The sequence below is a fragment of the Typopeltis vanoorti genome, chromosome 9, assembly GCF_054136105.1.
Source record: "Typopeltis vanoorti isolate ZY-2024b chromosome 9, IOZ_Tvanoo_1.0, whole genome shotgun sequence".
NCBI classification, from domain to species: Eukaryota; Metazoa; Arthropoda; class Arachnida; order Uropygi; family Thelyphonidae; genus Typopeltis; species Typopeltis vanoorti.
The window spans coordinates 135,881,962-135,895,435 of NC_143557.1; the positions used below are offsets into that span (position 1 = coordinate 135,881,962).

The 13,474-nt window shown below is 36.4% G+C and overlaps 1 protein-coding gene across 5 annotated transcripts in view; it reads left to right on the forward strand.

Annotated features, from left to right (window-relative positions):
• Nucleotides 1-13,474, forward strand: part of LOC150103595 (CD109 antigen-like) — a 716,838-nt gene that overhangs the window by 527,951 nt on the left and 175,413 nt on the right. For all 5 annotated transcript variants that reach the window (XM_090397638.1, XM_090397642.1, XM_090397639.1 and 2 more), the window contains one exon: nucleotides 5,420-5,548. In XM_090397638.1, the coding sequence (XP_090253764.1) occupies nucleotides 5,420-5,548 (129 nt within the window). The remainder of the gene's footprint in view (nucleotides 1-5,419; nucleotides 5,549-13,474) is intronic.

Consider the following 13,474-nt stretch of genomic DNA (forward strand, 5'->3'; position numbering starts at 1 on the left):
TTGATGATAGAGAAAGAGTTATGTCCATACACAGTAGAGATGCAAGAGGGAAATAGTGCCAGTAGTTTTGAGGCAGTATGGTGTGAGATAGAGGTGAATGGATTCAAATACTTGGTGGGATGTTGTTATAGATCAGGTAATGTGGATGTTGGTGATAGTGAAATGTATAGTCAAATTAGCCCAGCAAATAAGAAAAGGTAAGAAAAGGTGATCATTATGGGTTATTTTAATTATGGCAATATAGGCTGGAATGAAATGATAGGAACTGGAAGTAAAGAAAATGAATTTTTTTAGTTTCTGAGAGATAAGACAGTATGTAACAGAAGGCACACGAGGATTAAGGGTCTTGGATTTGGTCATCTCATCAGAGGATTTAATTATAAATGAGGTATCAAATCATCCACCAATTGGTGAAAGTGACCATGAGGTGATTACCTGGGTGGTTGATAGCAGTGCAAGGGTCCCTGTGAGAAAAGGGTATATGTGGAACTAATAGGGCGGTGATTATGAAGAGCTCAGGAGACAGCTTGCGGGGATAGCATGGAATGAGGAGTTAGCTGGAAAAGAAATCAATGCAGCTTGGGGGATTTTCAAAAACTATCTAGTAGATGTAATGTCTAAATGTATTCCAAAGGTAAGAAGGTTAAATAAGGTGGGTGTGAGATGGATGAATAAAGAGATTAAGCATGTGATACAGAGAAAAAGGGCATTGTGGAGACAGCATAAGAGAAGTAGAAGTAACCAATTTCATGAGGTCTACAAAGACCAGGGAATGATGGTGACTTGGTTGGTGAGAGTAGCTAAAGAGAGGTATGAACAGCAGTTGGCTAATGAAGCCAAAAAGAATCCTAGGGAGTTCTTTCAATATATAGCCAGCAAAAGAAAGAATGATTATGGAAGGATGACATTGATTGGAGGAAATGGTATAAAGACAGCTGTTGCAGAATGTGTGGTAGAGATACTTAATGAGCAGTTCATAAAGATCCTTGAATCTTGTGAATGTGACTTCATGGAGAGATTAAGAGCAGTTGATGATGGGGAAGAGAGACTGACTGTAAGTGAGCAAGAGGTGTTTGGGGAGTTGAGTAAACTAGATGTAAATAAGGCTGTGAAACTTGATAATATATCACCGCGTATTCTGAAGGAATGTGCCAGAGAGTTGACACCTGCCTTGACATATTTTTTTAATACGAGTCTTGCACTTGGTCAAGTTCCTAAAGAGTGGAAGGAGGGCAAAATTGTGCCACTTCATAAAGGAGGTGATCGAACTCAAGCATCAAACTATATGCCTATCTGTGTGTCAGGTGTTGTGGTTAAGTTGTTGGAGAAGCTTGTGAGAACTGGGATCCAGAGTTGGGTTGACAACAATGGTATAATCTTTGATGGACAGCATGGATTTGCTAAAGGGAGGTCATGTTTTAGTAATCTACTTACTTATTACAATAAAGTGACTGATTCCTTGGACAGAGGAAAATGATACACAGTAATATACTTGGATTTTGCAAAGGCTTTTGATAGATTACCTCATGATAGCTTGACAGTCAAACTAGAGCAGATGGGGTTCGATATTAGATTAGTGCATTGGACTGGGAGACTGGCTATCTGATAGGTATCAACAAGTTGTATATGGGGGTGCAATATCCAGGAAAAGGAAAGTCACTAGTGGGTGCCTCAGGGGTCTGTTTTTGGTCCATTGCTGATTAACTTGTATATTAATGATATAGGTGAAGATTTGGATGGAGATATTCAGTTTTTTGCAGATGATGCAAAGCTGGGATGAACCATGAAGTGTAGTGAAGATGTTGTTAACTTACAGGACGACTTGAATAGTTTGAGTGATTGGGCACGGAAATGGGGATGTGAGTTCAATGTTACAAAATGTAAGGTTTTAAAATTTGGAAAACAAAGATGGGATGCAGTATGTGCTTTGCATTATGGGATACCAAGGCAAATTATATGAAGTCAGTAGCCTCTATATACAAGTGCCCAGTCATGAAGTTGCTTCACATGCAGACTTTGTTTGCTTACACTAGCATAAAGAATTAAACCAAGAATATAGTATAACCATAGTATGCATAGTATAATTTCTTGGCATCTTTAATTTATAGTATAACCAAGTGGAAAAACTTTCAACACACCCTTCTTCCATCTGTCTTAAATATCCATAATTTATTATTATTATTATTATTATTATTATTATTATTATTATTACCACCCCAAGACCTCATGGAGTCAAAGACTCATCTGGGAGGTCCTTTTATCACACACACAGCTCATCATACCATGTTTTAAACACATTCAAACTCTTTGCAGACACCACATTCTCAGGCAAGGCATTCCAATCATTCACAACTCTGCACGAAAAAAAACCTGCCTCTCACTCCTCTACTCACACCCTCTTTATAGAGTTTCCAGGGATGACCTCTGGTTCTCCTCTGATCTCCCACTATTCTCTGTAAAATTTCTCCAACATTGATCCCATAACAACCCCTTATCAAATTGTAGGTCTCTATCATATCTCCCCTCTTCCTCCTGTCCACCAGACTCTGCAAATTACATCGTCTCAATCTTTCCTCATACTCGATCTTTCCTCATACTCGACATTCCAGAGGTCAGAAACTACCTTAGTCAGTCTCCTTTGGACCCTTTCCAACATCTATCCATCCTTCTGAAAACCCGGTGACCAAATCTGGGCACAATAGTTCATGTATGGCCTAATCAAAGCCTTATACAACGGAACAAGAATCTCCCTACTTCTACACGTCAGTGTCCTCCGCATCATTCCCAGAAGCCTTTGTGCTGTCTTACAAATTTTGGTGTTGTGTCCTCTAAATTTTAGATCCTTATCCACTATCACCCCCAGATCTCTTATTTCCTCTACCTCCAACAATATATTCTCACCAAGCATAAATTCTGCATCCCATCTTTGTTTTTCAAATTCTAAAACCTTACATTTTGCAACATTGAACTCACATCCCCATTTCCATGCCCAATCACTCAATCTATTCAAGTCTTCCTGTAAAGCCACAACATCTTCACTACACTTCATGTCGTCTTAACTTTGCATCATCTGCAATCAACTGAATATCTCCATCCAAATCTTCACCTATATCATTAATATACAAGTTAAACAGTAATGGACCTAAAAACAGACCCCTGAGGCACTCCACAAGTGACTTTCCTTTTCCTGGATATCGCTCCCCCATACACAACCTGTTGATACCTATCAGATGGCCAGTCTCCAATCCATTGCACCAATCTAATATCCAACCCCATCTGCTCTAGTTTGACTGTCAACCTATCATGAGGTAATCTATCAAAAGTCTTTGCGTAATCCAAGTATATCACTGTGTATCCTTCTCCTCTGTCCAAGGAAGCAGTCACTTTATTGTAATAAGTAAGTAGATTACTATAACATGACCATCCTTTAGCAAATCCATGCTGTCCATCAAAGATAATACTATTGTTATCAACCCAACTCTGGATCCTAGTTCTCACAAGCTTCTCCAACAACTTGTCTACATAATTGAATGAATACATATAACACACCTGATATTTCACAAAATGACTAAAATCAAAATTAAACTCTTGTAAAGACAAAGCTGTTGCCATATTTCCTTCTCCAGTTACTATACTCTTCTCTAAATATAATGATTTTGTAAACAAATTCAAACAAACCAGCCCACACACCCGTAAAAAACACTACCAGTGCACAACGTCTATTGCAACTTTTACTCATAAACACACACTTATTTACAATTAATTATTCCAAAAAACTTAGAACAAAAAACTCTGACATGGAAGTCTTCTTAACACAAATCTTCCAGCAAAATGCCACCTGCTAATTTTTTTTGTTTTTTTTCACATGTGCCACAGTTCTTTTATTTTAATTTCCAAAACACATTATGCAAAATATCTAATGGTTGAATTTTGTAATGTGCTCTGGCACCAGGCCATCAAATTTCTTTGGCTCACAATGATGGGAATCTGCAACTAACAGGTACTTGTTATAATGAATTAAAATATCCCCGATTTTCTTCTTTGATGCTTCATCAACATATTATTAGTATGTAACACCTCCAAGGAGTTCAAAGACTCATTGAGAGAGGGCACCTGCTCTACAACTCTCCATCTCTACCACTTCACCAACCACTACTACCTACATCATCTACACCAGCCTTTTAGCTGGAGAGCGGATATGCTAACCACTTGGCCAGCCAGGCCAGCAGCACCCTCTCGAGCACCCCCCGATTTTCTTCTTTGATGCTTCATCAACATATTATTAATATGTAACCCCTCCAAGGAGTTCAAAGACTCATTGAGAGAGGGCACCTGCTCTACAACTCTCCGTCTCTACCACTTCACCAACCGTTACTACCTTCATCATCTACACCAACGCCATCTACTGCCGACCACCACTAGTATTTTCCCAGAAAATCACAAACATCCATTCCCACGGTGTTGTTCGTACCTGCAGCCTTTTAGCTGGAGAGCGGATATGCTAACCACTCGGACAGCCAGGCCAGCAGCACCCTCTCGAGTACTGACCATGCCCAATGCTGCTTAACTTTGGTGATTGGATGAGAACTGGTGTATTCAGTGTAGTCTGGCTTCTGGCTCAAAAAAGGAGATCCTTGGGGTCATCCAGGATTTGAACCCAGGACCTCTCAAACCCAGAGCGAGAATCATAACCATAGACCAATGAGCCACTCACATATTTTTGGTAATAAACTACCAAAGCTTTAGAAATTGCTTGTCTGATAGCATAAGTATGTGCTACATTACCACCACTTTTAATTCTCAATCTGATATTAACTACTGAAAATTTTTCCTTACCTAACAAAAGAACAGGTTCAAGAAGTTTATACTTCAAAACCTGAGTTTCCAACATATCTAGTGGCTGTCCATTTACTTTTATCAAACCATTTCCTCTCTTACAATATGCTACAGCTGTGGCAGTTTCCTTCCTTCCGAAAACTTGAACGGATGAAACAACTTTCATCCGTTAGATGAAAGAATTTTAGAGGAGTAGAAATTTTAGTCATCTCTATCCAATAACTTGCTAACAAAAGACACATGAGTAAAGCAAATCTAAAATTTTATAGGATTTACACAGAAGCCTTTTTTCAGTATATGGAAGGAAGGGAACAAATGTTCACCTCTGGAAACTGTGTAAGAATGTTGTTAGCAAGTATGTTAGGACTGAAAATTTTGGTCAGGGAGTGAATGGGTGAGATGTTTTGCCAGAATTGAGTGAATCTTCAATGAATGATGTCAAGAAGTATAACTGTGTGAATAGTATGGATTTCCTGCAGCATCTTTCACTCCACAGAAATGCCTGACAAAATAATAATATTTATGGTTTATTAAATAAAATTTATTGCATAAGCTAACTGTGATGTATCTCCATTTTTTACAGATTAAAGCAGGAAAGAGTGTGGTTGTATACATGCCTATTGTTCCAACAAGATTAGGAGAAATAAATATTACAATCATAGCACAGACTCAGGTTGCTAAAGATATAGTGACCAAAACGTTGTTGGTTAAGGTAAGTAAGAAAACCAAAAGAAATAAAAATACTTCTTACATTGCTGAAATACTATTAAATTTTCTAAGACCTCTCTTAAAGTAAAAATTCCAAGGATGAATATAGTAAAACTTATTTTTGAAATTTTATAAAATTATTTGGAAATGCATTAAAACTTTAGGACATTGTTTAAAACACCAGTTGCTGAAAATGCATTATTATAAAATTCATCATAAGAGAGAAATAGAAAATTTTATTAAATATAAGTAAATGAAATTTAAAAGTAGAGTATATCTTTGTAATTGCATCATTATAGTACTCCACCTACTCTAGTAATATCAATGTCAAAGGACATATGAGGTGCTACCCAAAGTTTGGGGTATCTGATCATTGAAAAAAAATTACCCTAATTCCTAGTTTCCACCATCTCCTTTGAAGTAGTTCCTTGTATGCAATGATATCCCAGGTTTTCCATTATTCCATGCACCCTGGAAGTCTTTAAGTGTCCCTTTGTTGAGCACCTCCTGCGATTTCTGGATCTCCTTAATTGTGTCAAAACAATGGCTTTTCAGATGGAATTTCATCAGACAAATAGGGAGATTATTATTATTATTATTATTATCCAGGCCTCCATGGAGTCAAGAGACTCATCATGGGAGGTTGTTTTTATGAGAGAGTGGTATGATAAACACAAAGTTTATCATACCACTCCTTGAACCCATTGACCGTTCCTGCTCCAACCACTCTCTCAGGCAATGCATTCCAAGGTTCAACCACCCTCCACTCAAAGAAACCACTCCTCACCCTCTTTTGCACAGCCTCCTTTCATAACTTCCAGGGATGGTCCCTTATCATCACTCCTTCCCACAGGAGAATGACTGTCCTGTTTTTAAAAGCGAGGAACTGTTGAACAACGAGTAATGAGTGGAGACCCAATTCATTGTTTTTCCACTTGTCTGGACATTTGTGCTGAATTCTCTCTCCCTTAGCTACTTCAAAAACCTCACAGTAAAACCTGCCATTGACGGTTTCACCAGGGGAAAGGAATTTTTGGTGGACAATGCATTGGATATCAAAAAAAAAAAAAAAAAAAGGAAAAAAAGATAACATCAACTTGATTGCTGTGAACATGACACGCTCTTTTTAGCTGTGATGAGTTTTGAGAGGTTTGCTTCCTTAAGCATTCAATGTGTTTCTGCACGTTGAATGCATAATGAATGTTACAAAAATGTTACAAATGTTACAAAAATACACATAATCCAAGAATGCAGCCGCTTAGCTTGCTAGCTGTTGGTATACTGATTTACAATGTGCTGTTGGTATACTGATTCATCCCTTATAGCAGCTGAAGGCCATACTACAACCAGTTCATGTATGCTATTCAAATTCCCCAAATTTGAATAGCATACATGAAGTACTGTACATCAAGATGAAAACAAAACAAAAAAATAATAATAATAAAATAAAATAAATAAAATTAACTGGTTTTAAATAGATATTTATCTTATTAATCCATTCAGGATAGGAAATAGCTAACTATTGATGAAGTGGATAGTTTCTTCACTTTCACTTTCTCTTTTGTTAATGTGTTCTAAATCTTTAGAGAAAGAAGGTTTACAACTTTTCTTACCCTACTCACAGTACTAATGTGCTTTTATCTTTGAGCTTTCCTTGTTAGGACTGTCATAACAAATAAACTATAATTCCACCTAGAGTCTCTGTAGCTCAGATGGTATAAATGAGCCCTCTGGTTGGAAAGACCTGGGTTCAAATCCCATCTGTGAATGAGGAACTGTTATCAGGTGTTTTCAATCATATGGAGATGGAGGTTTTTTTCTCCAGGAAACTGGAGTTTTTCATCTCTATTAAAAAAAAAAACAGAAGAATGCAAAAACTACAAACATAGGATAATACTTAAATAAGGATTAACCAACCTGTTCCATTTTATTTGGTTTTGAATGCTTACATGGTAGAGTGTGGGTTTACATGTGAGCATAAATCAGAAGGAAATGGAGGAATTCCACCTACTACAATAGAAGTAAATTGGCACTAAATTGCTCAGTGATCATAATATGTCTTCAGACATTTTTCTTTTATTTCTGATAGCATGTTTTTTTCATTATAAAGGGCAACTCCTTGCAAAGGTGGAGTAAGCTAAGTTGCCCTAGTGTTGTACCACCACCCTACCCCAGTCCTGAAGATACTTTCAGGTGCAAACTTTGTTTGCTCACACTTGGATAAAGGATTAAACTAAATTTATTATATTCTAACCAAGTGAAAAATAAACTTTCAACATCTTTCTCTAAATCCAGAGTAATTTATTAAAAAGGTGGCACACCATTTGGCAACTCCTATAGGTAGAGATGACCTTGCTAATGCTTCTGGCTGGTATCTCCACTTGGGCCTGGCTCCCACTGAAGAGACCCCAATAAAGGTCGAAACTAATCTGGGTAGTGGCCCTTAATGCATAACATTAGACATATCCGCAAGGAGATGTGTTTTGCATTATGGGAGATACTGAGATAGGAGTGATGTTAGCTTGCTCCACCTTTGCAAGGAGTTTCCCTGGTGTTGTACCACCTTACCCCAGTCCTGAAGATACTTTCAGGCACAAACTTTGTTTGCTCACACTTGGATAAAGGATTAAACTAAATTTATTATATTCTAACCAAGTGAAAAATAAACTTTCAACATCTTTTTAATCTGAAGTGCATAACCTTACATTTTGCAACATTCAGTTGAATCCTTTGCCCATAATGCCAAATTATTAAAATCATCCTGCAGGATATCTACATCACCTTTATCAAATCTTGTCTCCCCAGTTTTTTGATTCATCAGCAAACAGGTGAATACTCCTCCTCCTTAAATCTTTCCTTACATCATTAATATACAAATTAAAGAGTAGTGGCCCTAATATAGAGCACTGAGGCACTCCACTAGTGATCCTCATTCTCTTAAATTCCACTTCACTATATACTATTCTCTGGTGTTTACCTGTGAGCTACAGCACTATCCATGCTACCAGATTCACGTCCATTCTCATTTGTTCCAACTTTTATAATAGTTTTCCTATGTGGTATTCTGTCAAATACCTTTGCAAAGTCCAGAAGTATCATGGTGTAACCATTTCCCTTATCTAATTCTGCTGTCACTCTATGATGAAACATTAGTAAATTACTCAGTTAGAACCTATGTATTGTATTCCTATCCACTAACCATTAGAATTTTCCGGTCACTCGCAGGGAGGGTTCCCAGGATTGCCTAATTTTTAGGGAGGCCATTTACTTAAAATGGGTCTCTGACGGCAACCAACAAGTTTGAAATAGCTGTCAGGTCAGTGAAATGAAACTTTATCAAAGGTAAAATCTAATGGTTAGTGGATAGGAATACTTTAATTACCATTCCTAAGAAATTAATTGGTTCTGTAATTTGCTTCATCCACCTTTATTTAATGGAACTATCTTACCCTCTTTCCACTTCCTTGAAACCCTGCCAGAGCTTAAGACTTAGATTGAACAACTTCATCAGGGGCAATGTCAATTCTCTTGGATATTCACATAGTACACTGACTGAAATGCCATCCAGTCCCATTGCTGTATTCACATTGATAGTTTTCAATATGCTGAGCACCTCCTGTTCATCTATTTGAATTCTGTCATCAAACTCTGTCACATCAGCAACTGCAAAATCTCCACCTGGATTTATATGCCTTTGCAAAGCGATCACTCAGCAACTCGCACATTTTGTTTGCTTCTGTTACATTTCTACCATCGCCATCTTCCTCTTATTTGCTATATAACAAAAAAACTCTTTAATTTACTTTGGCCTGCTTAGCTAATTTTCCCTTATAATCATATTTAGCCTTTCTTACCATATTACTACTCTTCTTGTGTGTATTTTGTACTGCTGATCATCTTTTCTTTATATTCCCTCCACAATGTTTTTTTTTTTTTTTTTTTTTTTTTTTTTGCAGCTCTTGCTTTATATCCCTACTTATTCATATAACCATCACTTGGTTTAACCTCCTGATCTTGGTTATGAATTCTGATACTGCTTCTCCCAAACAATTCCTGATCACTTTCCATGTCCAACTAATATTCCTTCTTTGTGGCTTCTCAATCTGTGGCTCTGCTCCAAGAAGCCTCCTAAGTAACTCATCAGCTTTATATTTCAACATAAATCCATTTCTTGACAGAGAATTCCATATGTTTAGCAACTTCCTATAACAAGACTGCATAGTCACTCTCCCAGATTGGAGGCAGATTGCCTACCTTCATTCTGGTAATAGCATCTGCTGATGCTATTACCAGATCCAGCACTACAAATGCTTGGTCCCCTTCATGACATATTGTTTCAATTAATTATCTCTTAGGAACTATATAAATTGCGCTTCCATCTTGCCATCCTTCCTTTCCTCCCTCTGATCTATGTCCCTATAGTCAGGAGCGTGCTGTCGTGACGTTCTATTTTCATGTTATGTTCTAAGTCCGCCATCTTGGTTCAAGTCACTGTTATCTATATAACACTTAATCGCAAATTGATCACCGATCCAAAAGTAGAGAAATTTATAATTATACTGCGCCACCCTATTTTCAGATTAGTCTATATAAAATAGTAGGATCAATTCTTAATTAAGTTAGCAGTCTTCTCATTAGGCCGAATCATTTATTATTATTCTACTTGGGGCACCCGCAAGATTCGAATTTTTATGAACGGTGCAATAAAAAGGAATTCAGGCAAACACAATAATTAGATTAACAAAATAAAACATTTAATATAAGCTATATGACATATACATAAATTCTACCTCTAATTTTAAACAATACAATAAAGTTAATTATTAGGTCAAGTCAATCACATTAGTTCAATCTTCCAAACATTACATACACTTTCTTAGTTTCTGAGTCACAAAATTCCTGCACTTAATTAAACACAATAGAACTTCCCATCTGAATGGTTTCCACACAGTTCTCAGTTAAGCTATACACTTAAAGAACACCGCAGGCACTAATTGCTGTAAATATCTCTCAACAATTCTTATTTTCAAATTCCCATCCGTAAAGAATTTCCACAGTTAAAGTTAGGTTAAATGTAGCGTAACTAACATTCAATTCTTCATACATTGAAAATGATCAATATGTCAGTGCTTACCAGAAACAGTTCCTAGTACATCAATTACGTTGCGAATAACTTTTAAAATATATTTGTTGCACTTAAGAACACATTTATAAGACTTCTCCGCAGTTATAACTAAAACACTATTAATCACGCTTCACGACTATGGATATCAACTGTAAGGTACTTTGATTATCCTTGTTACCACTCATTAAATAATTAAACACTGTGCAGTTCTGCTTAGGGCGATTTAGAATTAAGTCGCAATTCTAGATTAACTGGGTTTAATCAGAATTCTTCACTGAACGTCCAGTTTCTTCATATTATCTGATTGCGGCATTAAATTCCTTTAATTATCACTGCTGACTTTACTTTCAGCTAACTATAAAATTCACTTCGTCTTTTTTCGCTTATAATTATTATCCCGTCCTTGAGAACTTTTTATTTACTTCCACCTCTCTAGTTTATACCCTTGCTTCCTTTCACTTCAAAATTTCCGTTCCAATTCTCTCTTGTTACCTCTATATAATTTTTTTATTATCCTTGTCCTAGCTCATGCTCTGTTCCACTCACGCTCGCTTCTTCGTGCGTCTCCATGACAACAAATAAAATATAATAAAATTGAGCTATTGCATAACTCTAAACTTCTATAACAGAAAATAATAGAGACTATTTACATTTCAATTAATACGCAGTTAAAATTATCAAGTACAAATTCTATAATATTAACATAGTAATAAATAAAATAACTTAATAATATTTAATACAGTATTTTCATTATTAATACATATATCTTTGATTAATTAATTTAATATTAGACAAAATTAAGGTAGTTATATGAATATTTAATTGTAAAATAAGTGATTTACATTAAATAATATTTACAAGTTTTGCCTATGTGATGGAAGATCATGTTGGATTCTGAAACAAATAATAATTACTCTAATCTCTACATAATCAGAATCCAACAGTGCCAAGGGTATTTGCCGCCCGGGTGCAAACTTTTATTGGCCGCCCATCTGACATCTAAAAGTAAGGGTTATTAATATTATATTAGTTAATGTAGTGTTAAAGTCAATGTTGCCGTCTGGATAGGCGGCAACATTGACTTTAACACTACATTAACTTTAACTGACTTTAACACTACATAAAAGGGTGCAAAGGGTGCACAGTTCGGTTGGTGCGGCCCTGCTTATAGTTGACGCCTCTCATAATAATTGCTTGCCCTGCACTTGTGCTAATTTGCCATTCCACAGTATCACATCTTTCTGGTCTATAGTAGCAAGCATTTATTATTATTATCATTACATGACACCTCCAGGGAATCCAAAGACTCATCGAGGGAGGTCTTACTGTACAATTCTGTCTTCACCACTCAATCCACCAACTATGACGAACTGCATCTACACCAATGCCATCTACTACCCACCACCACCATTAGTATTTTCACAGACAATCACAAACATTTAAGCCCATGGCGGGATATGCAGGAGCAACAATATGCTTTGCCTTATTTGTCTCCATCTCATACCACACAGCCTCTAATCACCCTGCCCAGACTTAAAATCATCTTTGGAGGGATCAGATTATAAACTAATTCGCATTTCTTCTATGACATTTAAGATTTTGAGGATGATATCATTTACGAAAGACAACATGGATCTGTTAAGTAGTTCTCTTGTTTTAGTAATCTGATTGCCTTTTATAATAAATTCTAATTTTGTTGGTTGAAGTTCATGTATCATCAGCAATACCCCACTTCCTGTCCTGTTCCTTCTATCTTCCCTGAAAATAAAGTGCCCTTTACATTCCATTCCTGTAACTATTATTTTATGTCAACATGGTCTCACTAATGCTTATAATATTTGGGTAAGTCAAGCTAACCAAGCCAAAAACTCCACTCCTTTACTTCTGACATTTATGTTCATGCATTTCAACATCCTCTTGGATCCACAGTTGTTCTTGTAATGCCATTACCAATTAATTTGAATATGAAAAACTGCAAAACTGCATTCGACATTGCATAACCTGTACACATACTCATTTGTCTCACGAGTGTCTGAACCCACACTGGACTGCTTCCTCCCCCAGTACTCCTGGTTTCCCAATCTCACTGAACAACACTTTCTCTAAACACCTAACTCTAAAACCATTAAAACGTCATCAGGCATGCACAAGTACTTTCATCCCTCAAATTCACTCCATGCATATATGAATTGCACACTATTCCACCTGCTTAATCTTCTTATTGACTCATTCATAGTCATGACTCTATTCAATTCATTCCTCTCATACTGAAGCAGCAGACTCACAATCTTTACTTTCTCACTCTTCTTTTTCACTTCTATCAGCAGCTCTTTCATATCTTCCCTCATTACTTATTTCTTGCCTTTCATATCAGTTTTGTCAGCCAAAATAACCAATTATTTTCTTCTTTCCTATACAAAATAACAGCTTCACTAACATCTTGATCTTCACAGCTAGTAACATGCTTTCATTATAATTAAGCACACCTCTTATCATCAATTAATACAGAGCCTTATCAACTTTACCTATACAAGTTGCTACAAGGTGTTTTTATTTTGAATAAGAATCTCTGGAGGAGATACAGATGTAAATAAGTTTTTTTTTACCTTGGGTAATGTATATTATATTAAGGTTACCAAGTAATTTTATAAACTTGGTTATTTTACTCCTAATGGAAAATATATTATGGAAAATACTAAGAATAGTGACTGGAGCTTTACCCACCTTTATAATGAGTTGCCCTAGTGTTGCACCACCTTTAGACTTGAACTACGTTCAGGCGCAAACATAACTGTTTGCTTACTT